A 13,525-nucleotide genomic window follows, 5' to 3' on the forward strand; every position below is an offset into this window, starting at 1 on the left:
TTTTCTCGTAAAAAAGCGATAATATTCCGACAGGGAAAGCGTGTTTACGTTCAAAGAGAGAGAAAGTAAAAGCATGGGATCCCCTCGTGCACGAGCCTCAGTCTGATGGCCCTCTGATCGACTTCCATCCAAACGCGCTAAAGTTTTTCAGCCAGCGGCTGGAATTACATCATTCAGCTTTTTCCCGGGTTCTGAGAGCCTATGGGAGCCGTAGGAAGTGTCACGTTACAGCAAATATCCTAAATTTTCTTTAAACAGAGCCAAGAAGCCCAAGGAATGGTCAGAGAGGGTACTTCCTGTTTGGAATCTTCTCAGGTTTTTGCCTGCCATATGAGTTCTGTTATACTCACAGACACCATTCAAACAGTTTTAGAAACTGTAGGGTGTTTTCTATCCAAAGCCAATAATTATATGCATATTCTAGTTTCTGGGCAGTAGTAATAACCAGATTAAATCGGGTACGTTTTTTATCCGGCCGTGTAAATACTGCCCCCTAGCCCTAACAGGTTAACACAGTGTCCAAAGAGGGGCCAGAAGTATACAGAATGGTGTCATCTGCGTAGAGGTGGATCAGAGACTCACCAGCAGCAAGAGCGACATCATTGATGTATACAGAGAAGAGAGTCGGCCTGAGAATTGAACCCTGTGGCACCCCCATAGACTGCCAGAGGCCCGGACAACAGGCCCTCCGATTTGACACACTGAACTCTATCAGAGAAGTAGTAGGTAAACCAGGCGAGGCAATCATTTGAGAAACCAAGGCTGTCGAGTTTGCCAATAAGAATGTGGTGATTGACAGAGTCGAAAGCCTTGGCCAGGTCGATGAATACGGCTGCACAGTAATGTCTCTTATCGATGGCGGTTATGATGTCGTTGATGTAGTTAGTATGCCAAAAGTTCCCGGATGTCGTACTAAATTCGCCAAAATATGACGTATACACGCAGTACTTTAGGGCCCATAATGCAATTCTTCAGGAAATGGACGTAGCTTCACATCATTTTCAGATTTGAAGAAAATGGCGGAAAATATGCAGCCGAAGTCCAACGAGAGCCGATACAAATTCATTGCTTTAACTAATTATGACAAATGTTAAGAACATGTTAAGCAATGTAATAAAGACATTTCTTTTCAAGTAAGTTACCTTACACGATATTTTGGCTGACAATTTGCTTGCATGTTATTACAGCAGTATGTACCGGCATGTTAAAACCTCTCTGGGGTAGGTGGGACGCTACCGTCACACCTCGCCAACAGCCATTGAAATAGCAGGGCGCCAAATTCAAAACAACAAAAATCTCATAATTCAAATTTCTCACACATACAAGTATTATACACCATTGTAAAGGTACACTTCTCATTAATCCAACCACAGTGTCCGATTTCAAAAACACTTTACGGCGAAAGATTATGTTAGGACACCACCTAGACAAGAAAAACCACACAGCCATTTTCCAAGCAAGGAGAGGCGTCACAAAAACCAGAAATATAGCTAAAATTAATCACTAACCTTTGATGATCTTCATCAGATGGCACTCATAGGACTTCATGTTACACAATATATGTATGTTTTGCTCGATAAAGTTCATATTTATATCCAAAAACCCCATTTTACATTGGTATGTAATGTTCAGAAATGTTTTGCCTCCAAAACCCCCGATGAATGAGCACATCAATTTACAGAAATACTCATCATAAACGTTGATAAAATATACAACTGTTATGCATAGAATTAAAGATATACTTCTCCTTAATGCAACCGCTGTGTCAGATTTCAAAAAAGCTTTACGGCGAAAGCACACTTTGCAATAATCTGAGTACAGCGCTCAGACACCAAAACAAGCCATACAGATACCCGCCATGTTGTGGAGTCAACAGAAGTCAGAAATACCATTATAAATATTCACTTACCTTTGATGATTTTCATCGGAATGCACTCCCAGGAATCCCAGTTCCACAATACATGTACGTTTTGTTCGATAAAGTTCATGTTTATGTCCAAATACCTCCATTTTGTTCGCGCGTTAGGTTCACTATTCCAAATGCAGAAGGCGCGCGCACTAAAGTCCAGACGAAAAGTCAAAAAAGTTATATTACAGTTTGTAGAAACACGTCAAACGATGTGTAGAATCAATCTTTAGGATGTTTTTATCATAAATCTTCAAAAATATTCCAACCGGATAATTCCTTTGTCTTCATAAAGGAAAGAGAACTGAGCTTGTGCTCATGGCTGCGTGCGTAACTAAAATAATGGCTGACGGCCAGACACCTGACTCAATCAGCTCTTATTCTCTCCCCATTCACAGTAGAAGCCTGAAACAACATTCTAAAGACTGTTGACATCTAGTGGAAGCCTTAGGAAGTGCAATATGACCCCATAGACACTGTATATTGGATGTATATTGTGTGTTAGATAGGCAATCACTTGAAAAACTACAAACCTCAGATTTCCACACTTCCTGGTTGGATTTTTCTAAGGTTTTGCCTGACATATGAGTTCTGTTATACTCACAGACATTATTCAAACCGTTTTAGACACTTCAGTGTTTTCTATCCAAATCTACTAATTATATGCATATTCTAGCTTTTGGGCCTGAGTAGCAGGCAGTTTACTCTGGGCATGCTTTTCATCCGGACATGAAAATACTGCCCCCTACCCCGATGAAGTTAAGCATTTCCAATCCAAAATGAAATCTAGAATCAGCTTCATATTTCGCAACAAAGCCTCCTTCACTCACGCTGCCAAACATACCCTCGTTAAACTGACTTTCTTGCCGATCCTTGACTTCGGCGATGTCATTTTCAAAATAGCCTCCAACACTCTACTCAGCAAACTGGATGCAGTCTATCACAGTGCCATCCGTTTTGTCACCAAATCCCCATATACCACCCACCACTGCGACCTGTATGCTCTCGTTGGCTGGCCTTCTCTACATATTCGTCGCCAAACCCACTGGCTCCAGGTCATCTATAGGTCTTTGCTAGGCCACCTTCACTCAGCTCACAGGTCACCATAGCAACACCCACCCATAGCACGCACTCAAAGAGGTATATCTCACTGGTCATCACCAAAGCCAACACCTACTTTGGACACATTTCTTTCCAGTTCTCTGCTGCCAATGACTTGAACGAATTGCAAAAATCGCTGAAGTTGGAGACATATATCTTCCTCACTAACTTTAAGCATCAGCTATCTGAGCAGCTTACCGATCGCTGCAGCTGTACACAGTCCATCTGTAAATAGTCCATCCAACTGCCTACCTCATCCCCATGTTTTTATTTACTTTTTTGCTCTTTTGCACACCAGTATTTCTACTTGCACATCATCATCTGCACATCTATCACTCCAGTGTTCATTTGTTAAATTGTAATTACTTCGCTACTATGGCCTATTTATTGCCTTACCTCCGTACTCCATTTGCACACACTGTATATAGATATTTGCACACACTGTATATAGATTTTTCTATTGTGTTATTGACTGTACGTTTGTTTATTCCATGTGTAACTCTGTATTGTTTGTGTCGCACTGCTTTGCTTTATCTTGGCCAGGTCGCAGTTGTAAATGAGAACTTGTTCTCAACTGGCCTACCTGCTTAAATAAAGGTGAAAAACAAAATGTAATTAAAAATACATTTAAAAAATCATAACTTTATTGACAACACCCAAATGGATACGGTCATTAACTCGGTTCTTAATACTGTAGCAAACATTATATTAAGCAGGACATTCAAGCGAGCTTTACAATTATAATCCAAAGTAGCGTGAAATGCACTCATAAGCAACCTGGAAATGGAAGTTACTTCCCTGAGTTTTTCCCCGTTCACATTCAGAATACATTGTGAAAAACGAAAATCTTTGCTCACCATTTTTGCTCCAGGCAGATATACTACATCCATAACTATCGGTTTCCTCATTAGCAGATATACTACATCCATAACTAGTGGTTTCCTCATTAGCAGATACACTACATCCATAACTATCGGTTTCCTCATTAGCAGGGAGGAGTTTCTACAACCAAATTGCATGTGCATCGCCCTCGTGCCGCAATTTTAGCAAACACAGAAAGGGGCCTATATTGGAGACCAAAAGTCGTCTGGCACACTGCTTAGAGTTTCAACAACATGAATAACTTATTTCTAGCCTACAATCTTAGATGTTACTACTAATGTGAAAACAAGACAAAATATGACTGTTCTTGCTCATTTTAAGACAATTGTTAAATCATTTTAACATTCATTACAGACGTCAATTGTTGTATAACATCATGGCTACGCTGTTGGCATCACCTTTTACAGTGGATTTCTGCTGTTGTGGGCCTTTAAATCATCTGTCTGACTTTGTTGTTCACACAGGAGAGATACTTCACTATCTTGGATCCTCTGGGGAGCCTCAACAACCTCGTGATGCTGACGAGGCAGAGAAGAGTCTCTCCAGATCAGAACACCTCAATAAACACCTGCAGACATCCACAGGGAAGAGAACTCACTGCTGCTCTGACTGTGGGAAGAGATTCACCTCATCAGGCATTAAAATTCATCAGAGAATCCACACAGGAGAGACATCTTATAGCTGTGGTCAATGTGGGAAGAGTTTTGTTCAATCTGGCCAGCTGACATTACACCAGAGAACACACACAGGAGAGAAATCTTATATCTGTGATCAATGTGGGAAGAGTTTTAGTAAGTCTGGCTCTCTGACTTTACACCAGAGAACACACACAGGAGAGAAACCATATAGCTGTGGTCAATGTGGGAAAAGTTTTGCTGCACCTAGCACTCTCACTCGACACCAGAGAACGCACACAGGAGAGAAACCTTATAGCTGTGATCAGTGTGGGAAGCGTTTTGGTCGATCTGGAGATCTGACAGTGCACCAGAGAACACACACAGGAGAGAAACCTTATAGCTGTGATCAATGTGGGAAGAGTTTTAGTAAGTCTGGCTCTCTGACTTTACACCAGAGAACCCACACAGGAGAGAAATCTTATAGCTGTGGTCAATGTGGGAAGAGGTTTACTCAGTCAACCAGCCTGATATCACACCAGAGAACACACACAGGAGAGAAACCTTATAGCTGTGATCAATGTGGGAAGGGTTTTAGTATGTCTGGCTCTCTGACTTTACACCAGAGAACACACACAGGAGAGAAACCTTATAGCTGTGGTCAATGTGGGAAGAGTTTTGCTGCATCTAGCACGCTGACTCTACACCAGAGAATACACACAGGAGAGAAACCTTATAGCTGTGATCAGTGTGGGAAGAGTTATGGTCGATCTGGAGAGCTGACAGTGCACCAGAGAATACACACAGGAGAGAAACCTTATAGCTGTGATCAATGTGGGAAGAGTTTTAGTAAGTCTGGCTCTCTGACTTTACACCAGAGAACACACACAGGAGAGAAATCTTTTAGCTGTGATCAGTGTGGGAAGAGTTATGGTCGATCTGGAGAGCTGACAGTGCACCAGAGAATACACACAGGAGAGAAACCTTATAGCTGTGATCAATGTGGGAAGAGTTTTAGTAAGTCTGGCTCTCTGACTTTACACCAGAGAACACACACAGGAGAGAAACCTTTTAGCTGTGATCAGTGTGGGAAGAGTTTTGGTCGATCTGGAGAGCTGACAGTGCACCAGAGAATACACACAGGAGAGAAACCTTATAGCTGTGATCAATGTGGGAAGAGTTTTGGTCGATCTGGAGAGCTGACAGTGCACCAGAGAATACACACAGGAGAGAAACCTTATAGCTGTGATCAATGTGGGAAGAGTTTTGGTCGATCTGGAGAGCTGACAGTGCACCAGAGAATACACACAGGAGAGAAACCTTATAGCTGTAATCATTGTGGGAAGAGTTTTGGTCGATCTGGAGAGCTGACAGTACACAAGAGAACACACACAGCCTTATAGCTGTGACCAGAGATAATCTGATAAAAGACCTCTGATCAAATATCAGAAAATACATGAAGGAGTTGTTAAATGATATCAATATATTTTAATGATGTCACAATGTAGAATGTTTTAACATTGTAGTAGGAGTATTTTAATGATGTCACAATGTAGAACCCTAAACGTTTGTCCCCTGTTCTATTGATTTCAGCATGATATGGATATTAGCCTCAGGGGGAAAATCCAGGCTCTGAAATGGAAGAGTTACTATTTATGTGATTTAACAAAAAGTGACTAACAAAAAAAGAGCTGTGTTACATTTACAGCATTGGTGACCCACTTGAATCAAAATGTAGCCAGCTGTTTTCTACCAGTTGTCCTCTAACCAGGGATGTACACATTATTCCCAGATTCCGTGTGGTTTTTGAGCTGTTAGTTTTAACAGGACGTGCAACCTCATCTCCCTCCTCTCGCACAATTGATTTCAACATGATATCGATGAGTGATGACAAATAAGTGTTATGTTCCTTTGTTTAGTGACCCCTACATTTAAATGCATCACTCCAAAATGTAGCTGACTGTCTTCTGCAGGTTGTCCTCTAACCAGTGAGGTAAAATATATCTCCATTTCCATGTGTTTTGTTGTGTTAGTTTCAGGAGCAGGTTCAACCTGATTTCCCCCCAAATGGATATAAGATTTGTGTTTTGTGTTTAGGCAGTGCGTTGCCATGGATCAGAATTTATTTTGACTGCACGTTTTTCCGTATTGGAGATGAGTTTTGTTTGGGCTCGTTCCAAGGGGACGAGAGTTCTAGAAGCTAGTGGGTTTTAGGAAGATGAGAGTTCTAGAATCTAGTGAGTTTTAGGAAGAGGAGAGTTCTAGAATCTAGTGAGTTTTAGGAAGATGAGTGTTCTAGAAGCTAGTGAGTTTTAGGAAGACGAGAGTTCTAGAAGCTAGTGGGATTTAGGAAGACGAGAGTTCTAGAAGCTAGTGAGTTGTAGGAAGACGAGAGTTCTAGAAGCTAGTGAGTTTTAGGAAGACGAGAGTTCTAGAAGCTAGTGAGTTGTAGGAAGACGAGAGTTCTAGAAGCTAGTGGGATTTAGGATTCTATAGAAAGAAAAAGGAGAAACAAATAATCCTATTGTATATTATTATTTAGAAATACGTGTTTTTTTCTTGTTTTTAATTGTTGACAGCCAGTAGACACCATGTTTATATTGGTGAAGGTGAAGCATTGTAGTTGATTATAATGTGGAGTGGAAGTTGTTTTCTGTTGGTGGTGAGCAAACTTGTCCAAAAGAAATATAGGATATATTTGTTGTCTTAAGGTGTTACAGGCTTTGGTTTTTACATTTATGTTTTGAGGTTGGACTTTAGCACGTCTAGCTCGTTAGCATGTCTAGCCCGTTAGCCCGTCTAGCTCGTTAGCACGTCTAGCACGTCTAGCCCGTCTAGCTCGTTAGCACGTCTAGCACGTCTAGCTCGTTAGCACGTAGGACGCACTGATTGGTGTCACCTCGTTAGTCAGTATGTGTTACACCTGTGCTGGCTTGTCCATCTCGTTAGTGGGAAGGTGTTTCACCTGAGCTGGTCCAGGTTCTATTTAAGAGTGTCTGGCCCAGTGCTCCAGTTGTCTTGATACATGTGGAGAGTCAACACCTTTAGTTGCTCCACCTTTTTGGTTTGCTTCCTGTTTTTAAGTTTGGTGTGGGTTTTTATTTTGTTTTACTCTTCTTGGGCAGATTTAGTGGGTCTCATGGTGGGTGTCTTTTAGGTCCCAGTTGTTGTTACTAGTCAACTTTCAGTGGACACTGAGAGAGCAAAACTGCAACATTGTTATAATACTTTTATTGCATCAAATGGTTGTTTTATGCAACAGAATAGAGGGTTCTTAGAACTATTGTGTCTGTGTGTTCTACTGAGGATGGGCCTCTGGGAGAAAACACTGACAGGAGATTTACAATGTCTTTTGGGTGATAAAACCTAAAGAGACTGCATTCCAGAACATGAGTTAATGTTTCTGTTCTATATGGTACCAGGGAGAGATGACCTCAGGCCCAGACCCTGGTCTCTACATAAAGAGTACTGTTTTTACAGCAGATACTGTCTGCTGAGAATTATAAGTATCTTTCATACAAATCTTAACCTTGTGACCCGTTCTATACATCTGTTGTTGGTCATGTAGGTTGAAAGGGGTGTATCTTGGCTGTAAAAGACCTTTGTACTTTTGTATCGTGGCTCTCAACGAATCATCTGGGGGTGATTCATCTCTCAACGAATCATCTGGGGGTGATTCATCTCTCAACGAATCATCTGGGGGTGATTTGTCGACCAGCCATCATTTTCGTAGAACACTCAATTGATTCACTTTATATGTGTGTTGTATTGACCTGCTCCCGTATTAATAAGTGAATAAAGATTTAGTTTTAGAATAACGCTGACTTGTGTGATAAGTTTGTTTCCTCAATTGATATTAAAGAAATTAACCTCCACATTTGGCGATGGGGATGTGAATCTTGACCTGACTCCTGACGACCTGGGTCAATGACCTGACTCCTGACGACCTGGGTAAATGACCTGGCTCCTGATGACCTGGGTAAATGACCTGATGACCTGGGTAAATGACCTGGCTCCTGATGACCTGGGTAAATGACCTGGCTCCTGATGACCTGGGTAAATGACCTGACTCCTGACGACCTGGGTAAATGACCTGACTCCTGACGACCTGGGTAAATGACCTGACTCCTGATGACCTGGGTAAATGACCTGACTCCTGATGACCTGGGTAAATGACCTGACTCCTGATGACCTGGGTAAATGACCTGACTCCTGACGACCTGGGTAAATGACCTGTCTCCTGATGACCTGGGTAAATGACCTGGCTCCTGATGACCTGGGTAAATGACCTGACTCCTGACGACCTGGGTAAATGACCTGACTCCTGATGACCTGGGTAAATGACCTGTCTCCTGACGACCTGGGTAAATGACCTGACTCCTGATGACCTGGGTAAATGACCTGACTCCTGATGACCTGGGTAAATGACCTGGCTCCTGACGACCTGGGTAAATGACCTGGCTCCTGACGACCTGGATAAATTACCTGACTCCTGACGACCTGGGTAAATGGTGCACGAGGGATCCCTCTAACTTGGGATCTCAGGGAGACTTCGGGAACGGAGCAGATGAACCCACCTTTGATCTGAGTGGATACCACAACTCAAACCTAATTTTTAAAAAAGAATGAGGTGAGCGAAACACGCAAAGTGGAGATTTTAGAAAATCCTCGTAGGCTCTGTGTGTATTCCTGTGTGGAGGTGTGAACTGGATGAAAACTAGAATCTGTGTTTACTAGTTAAGACCATTTATGATATAGTATAAGATAGTAAGGTGCACCTGTAATTGTTTTAAACCTGGACCCCATTTTAGAAGTATTGAGAGATGTAAATGTATGACTTACATTATCCTAGGAACTAACCATGAGATAGAAATGTGAAAATATTCCTGCAGGTTAAAATATTGTTGAAAAACAACTAATTGATTAGGTATGTTTGGGAATAGCATTGTGTGACTGTGATATGAGAGTTGTGTGACTGTGATAGAGTTGTGTGACTGGTATGAGAGTTGTGTGACTGTGATATGAGAGTTGTGACTGTGATATGAGAGTTGTGTGACTGTGATATGAGAGTTGTGTGACTGTGATATGAGAGTTGTGTGACTGTGATATGGGAGTTGTGTGACTGATATGAGAGTTGTGTGACTGTGATATGAGTCTTAATCTGACGTTTGGATAGTAACATAGAAATATGCTTAATCAGATGATTGAAATGTGGATAATAAGCGGGATGATATTTTAGAAAGCAGTGGAAGGTCTATAGTTCCTGGGAGGCTTGATTTTGCCGTGGTCTCTGGGAGGTTAGAGAACCGTTGAGGATCCCATGGTCATTGTTCGGGAAACAAAAGTTAATTTTTTGTTCTGCTGGGAGTATGTTTGGAGAGTCCTTGAAAAAGCAAATGGAATGGTTGTTGTGAGTACCTGAGAATTTCTTACGTTTTATATGGATTCTGTGAATATATGAAAATATGATGAATTGTATGCGTGTATAATGATTACTAGAGATTTGATGAAGTAATACTGGGAATATAATTAGATTCAATTTAAACAATCCATATGTAGACGAACGTAGGTTTTGAGTTGGTATCTTTAATGGATCATTTGATAAAGATGAGTTTTAAGCATTATTAAACTGTCTACAAAGTCTGGGCAGTTGTCTCAGAAACTGATGGGAGTGTGTCCACTTTAGGTTAAGTTACCCTAACGATGTAACTATAAAACGCTAATTGGATTTTCTCCATCCAGGTACTACATTTGAAATAAAACTGCCCTTAAGGCCTGTGGGGGGGGGGGGGGGGGGGGTTCTTCCCAGTATGAGAGGAGTTGCTAGATTTATTGAATAAACCTTTTTCCATAAAGTTAGAGTGAACCAAGGTGGCTGACTAGCTGTTGATGCTGAACAAGCGTCCTGTCCACTAGATTATACGTCACAGTGGCAGAATCACCTGAAAGACGCACATCGCCATCTGCTGACTGGAGTTGGTATCGCAGTTGAGAAAATACTTTCAGACAAAAAGCTCAAAAGCGACTGCCACTAAAAACCAACGACTCCCTTTGAAAACGGATGATGTGGCATCATAAACATTTATTATAGTGTAAAAATGTACTACAAGTGTAGACAAATAGAATAACTTTGGTCATACCTACTCAGCACGTGACGTCCAAGGATGTTGAATTATGGTCGATATCAGGTCTGTCTGTTGTGGCCGCTATTTCGCCCTAAAATAATCATCCCAATTTGGGCTGTGTATAACTATGTAAATGTCTCTCGGACAAGGTGACTTTTATCAATATACACTCTAAAAAGTAAAGGTTCCTGGAGTATCCTGTAGGGGTTCTTCAAATTGAAACTGTGGGGGAACCCCTAAAAGTTATTTGAAGAACCTTTTGTGGGAACCTCTAAGTTCTTTGAAGAACCCCTTATCATGGTTCCTCAAATAACCTTTTGGGGTTCATTTTTTAAACTCCCTGTCCACCCTCCCTCCATTATAAAAACATATTTTAATATTAATAATAGCAATATTGACAGTATTGATTTAAATAATTCATTGTTTATTTAGTGGCACCACAAATGTAAATTCATATTAACAAAACAATTTACCAAACAAAACACATTACAAAATTGCAACATTTCTGCAGGCATGTCAGACCATAATACATAATACATTTACTTTGTATAGTGCTTTTCATGACATTTTTTTTACATTTTACATTTTAGTTATTTAGCAGACGCTCTTATCCAGAGCGACTTACAGTAGTGAATGCATACATTTCATTTCATGCATTTTTGTTGTTGTTGTACTGGCCCCCCGTGGGAATCAAACCCACAACCCTGGCATTGCAAACACCATCCTCTACCAACTGAGCCACAGGGGAATACATGACATGACATTTAAAAAATACAACTAATGATGTACAATAAAAACAACATTAAAGATGAATCATAGGTAAACTAACAATATTGTAGACTTGATGCTAAATACAGATTTCTTCAGCTTTAGTGTGTATTGTCACGTCCTGACCAGTAAAAGGGGTTATTTGTTATTGTAGTTTGGTCAGGGCGTGGCAGGGGGTGTTTGTTTTGTGTGTTTTGGGGGATGTTCTATGTTATTCTATTTCTATGTTTAATCTAGGTTGTCTATGTTGGAATTATTTGGGGTTGGTCTCTAATTGGAGGCAGCTGAATCTTGTTGCCTCTGATTAGAGACCATATTTAAGTAGGGGGTTTTCTCATTGTGTTTTGTGGGTGATTATTTTCTGTTTAGTGTTTAGTGTACCTGACAGTACTGTTTGGCTGTCGTTTTTCTTGTTTTGTTTAAATGTTCGAATAAATATTTAAATATGAGCACTCAACCCGCTGCGCCTTGGTCTACTCCCTTCGACGGCCGTTACAGAACCACCCACCACAAGAAGACCAAGCAGCGTGGACTGGAGCACCGGGGAGAAGGATCGACATGGAAGGAGGAACGATGATTTTGGGAGGACAAATTAAGGGAGCTACAGGAGCCTGAGAGGCAGCCCCCCCCAAAAATGGGGGGGGGGGGGCACACAGGGAGTTGGGGTAAGTCAGGTTGGAGACCTGAGCCAACTCCTCGTGCTTATTATGGGGAGCGACGGATCAAGCAGGCACCCTGTTATGCTGAGTTACGCACTGTGTCGCCAGTGCGCAGCTATAGCCCGGTGCGGTCGATACGGGCTCCTCAGCATTGCCGTGCTAGAGTTGGCACTCAGCCAGGGAGAAGTGCGCCGGCACAGCACATCTGGCCACCAGTGCGTCTCCTAGGTCCAGCCTACCCTGCGCCTGCTCTACGCACGGCAGCCATCATTCCCCAGCACAGCCCAGTTCGCCCTGTGCCAGCGCTCTGCCCGTGCCGGGCTATAGTGACCATCCAGCCAGGACGGTGTGTGCCAGCCCTGAGCTCCAGATCTCCGGTACGCCTCCATAGCCCAGTACGTCCTGTTCCTGCTCCTCGCACTAGCCCTGAGGTGCGTGTCACTAGTCTGGCGCCTCCAATGCCAGTCCCACGCATCAGGCCTCCAGTGCGCCTGCTCAGTCCAGTACGTCCTGTTCCTGCTCCTCGCACTAGCCCTGTGGTGCGTGTTACTAGTCTGGCGCCTCCAAAGCCAGCCCCACGCATCAGGCCTCCAGTGCGCATTCCCCGTCCAGAGCTTCCGGCGACAGTTCCCCAGTCCGGAGCCTGCAGAGACGGCCTACAGTCCGGAGCCTGCAGAGACGGCCTACAGTCCAGAGCCTGCAGAGACGGCCTACAGTCCGGAGCCTGCAGAGACGGCCTACAGTCCGGAGCCGGCAGAGACGGCCTACAGTCCGGAGCCGGCAGAGATGCTCCCCAGCCTAGAGTCTACGGAACGGGAGCTACGCCCAGAGCCACCTCCGTGGGGGGAGGATTGGGATGGGGGGGTGTAGCACAGGAACCGTCCTTGACGGTGGCCACCCTCCCTTCCCTCCCTTTAAGTTTGGGGTTGTTTTTGTGGGTTTTTTTTGTTTGAGGTGCATTTCGGGGTCTGCACCTTTGGGGGGGGAGGGTGCTGTCACGTCCTGACCAGTAAAAGGGGTTATTTGTTATTGTGGCGTGGCAGGGAGTGTTTGTTTTGTGTGTTTTGGGTGATGTTCTATGTTTGTATTGACTGCTATGTAGGTTAAATGTACACTTTAAATGCAGCTGTCCTACAACATATCTGTACCTTCTTCTTGATCCCAATTGCATTGTGTCCATGTTCTGTCCTATAAGAATTTCAAAGGAAGAGAAAATGTGTCAAAGAATAGTCTTACAAGCATTAATATATATATAATAAATATTGAAAGATTATAGGCATCGACAAATAATATAATATAAAATAGAAGAACATATTGGAGAAAGCACTAGCCAATACAGTACTGCCATACAGTAACAGTACTGCCATACAGGCATAATATCACATTTCAAGATATCTTTGTACACAAATTGTTCAATATTTTATCAGGCTGACTTGAAAGATTATACGCAACATTTTGCTGCGTGGCAAT

General features: G+C 42.5%; 1 protein-coding gene across 1 annotated transcript; it reads left to right on the forward strand.

Moving 5' to 3' along the window:
• Positions 1-928: 928 nt before the first annotated feature.
• Positions 929-6,754, forward strand: LOC145875655 (uncharacterized). Its single transcript, XM_082971493.1, has 2 exons — positions 929-944; positions 4,354-6,754. The coding sequence occupies exons 1-2, from the start codon at positions 929-931 to the stop codon at positions 5,904-5,906; spliced, it is 1,569 nt and encodes a 522-aa protein (XP_082827619.1). The 3' UTR covers positions 5,907-6,754.
• The last annotated feature ends 6,771 nt before the right edge of the window (positions 6,755-13,525 follow it).

This window comes from Salmo salar, unplaced genomic scaffold (genome assembly GCF_965601325.2).
Source record: "Salmo salar unplaced genomic scaffold, fSalSal1 ptg000306l, whole genome shotgun sequence".
Lineage (NCBI taxonomy): Eukaryota > Metazoa > Chordata > Actinopteri > Salmoniformes > Salmonidae > Salmo > Salmo salar.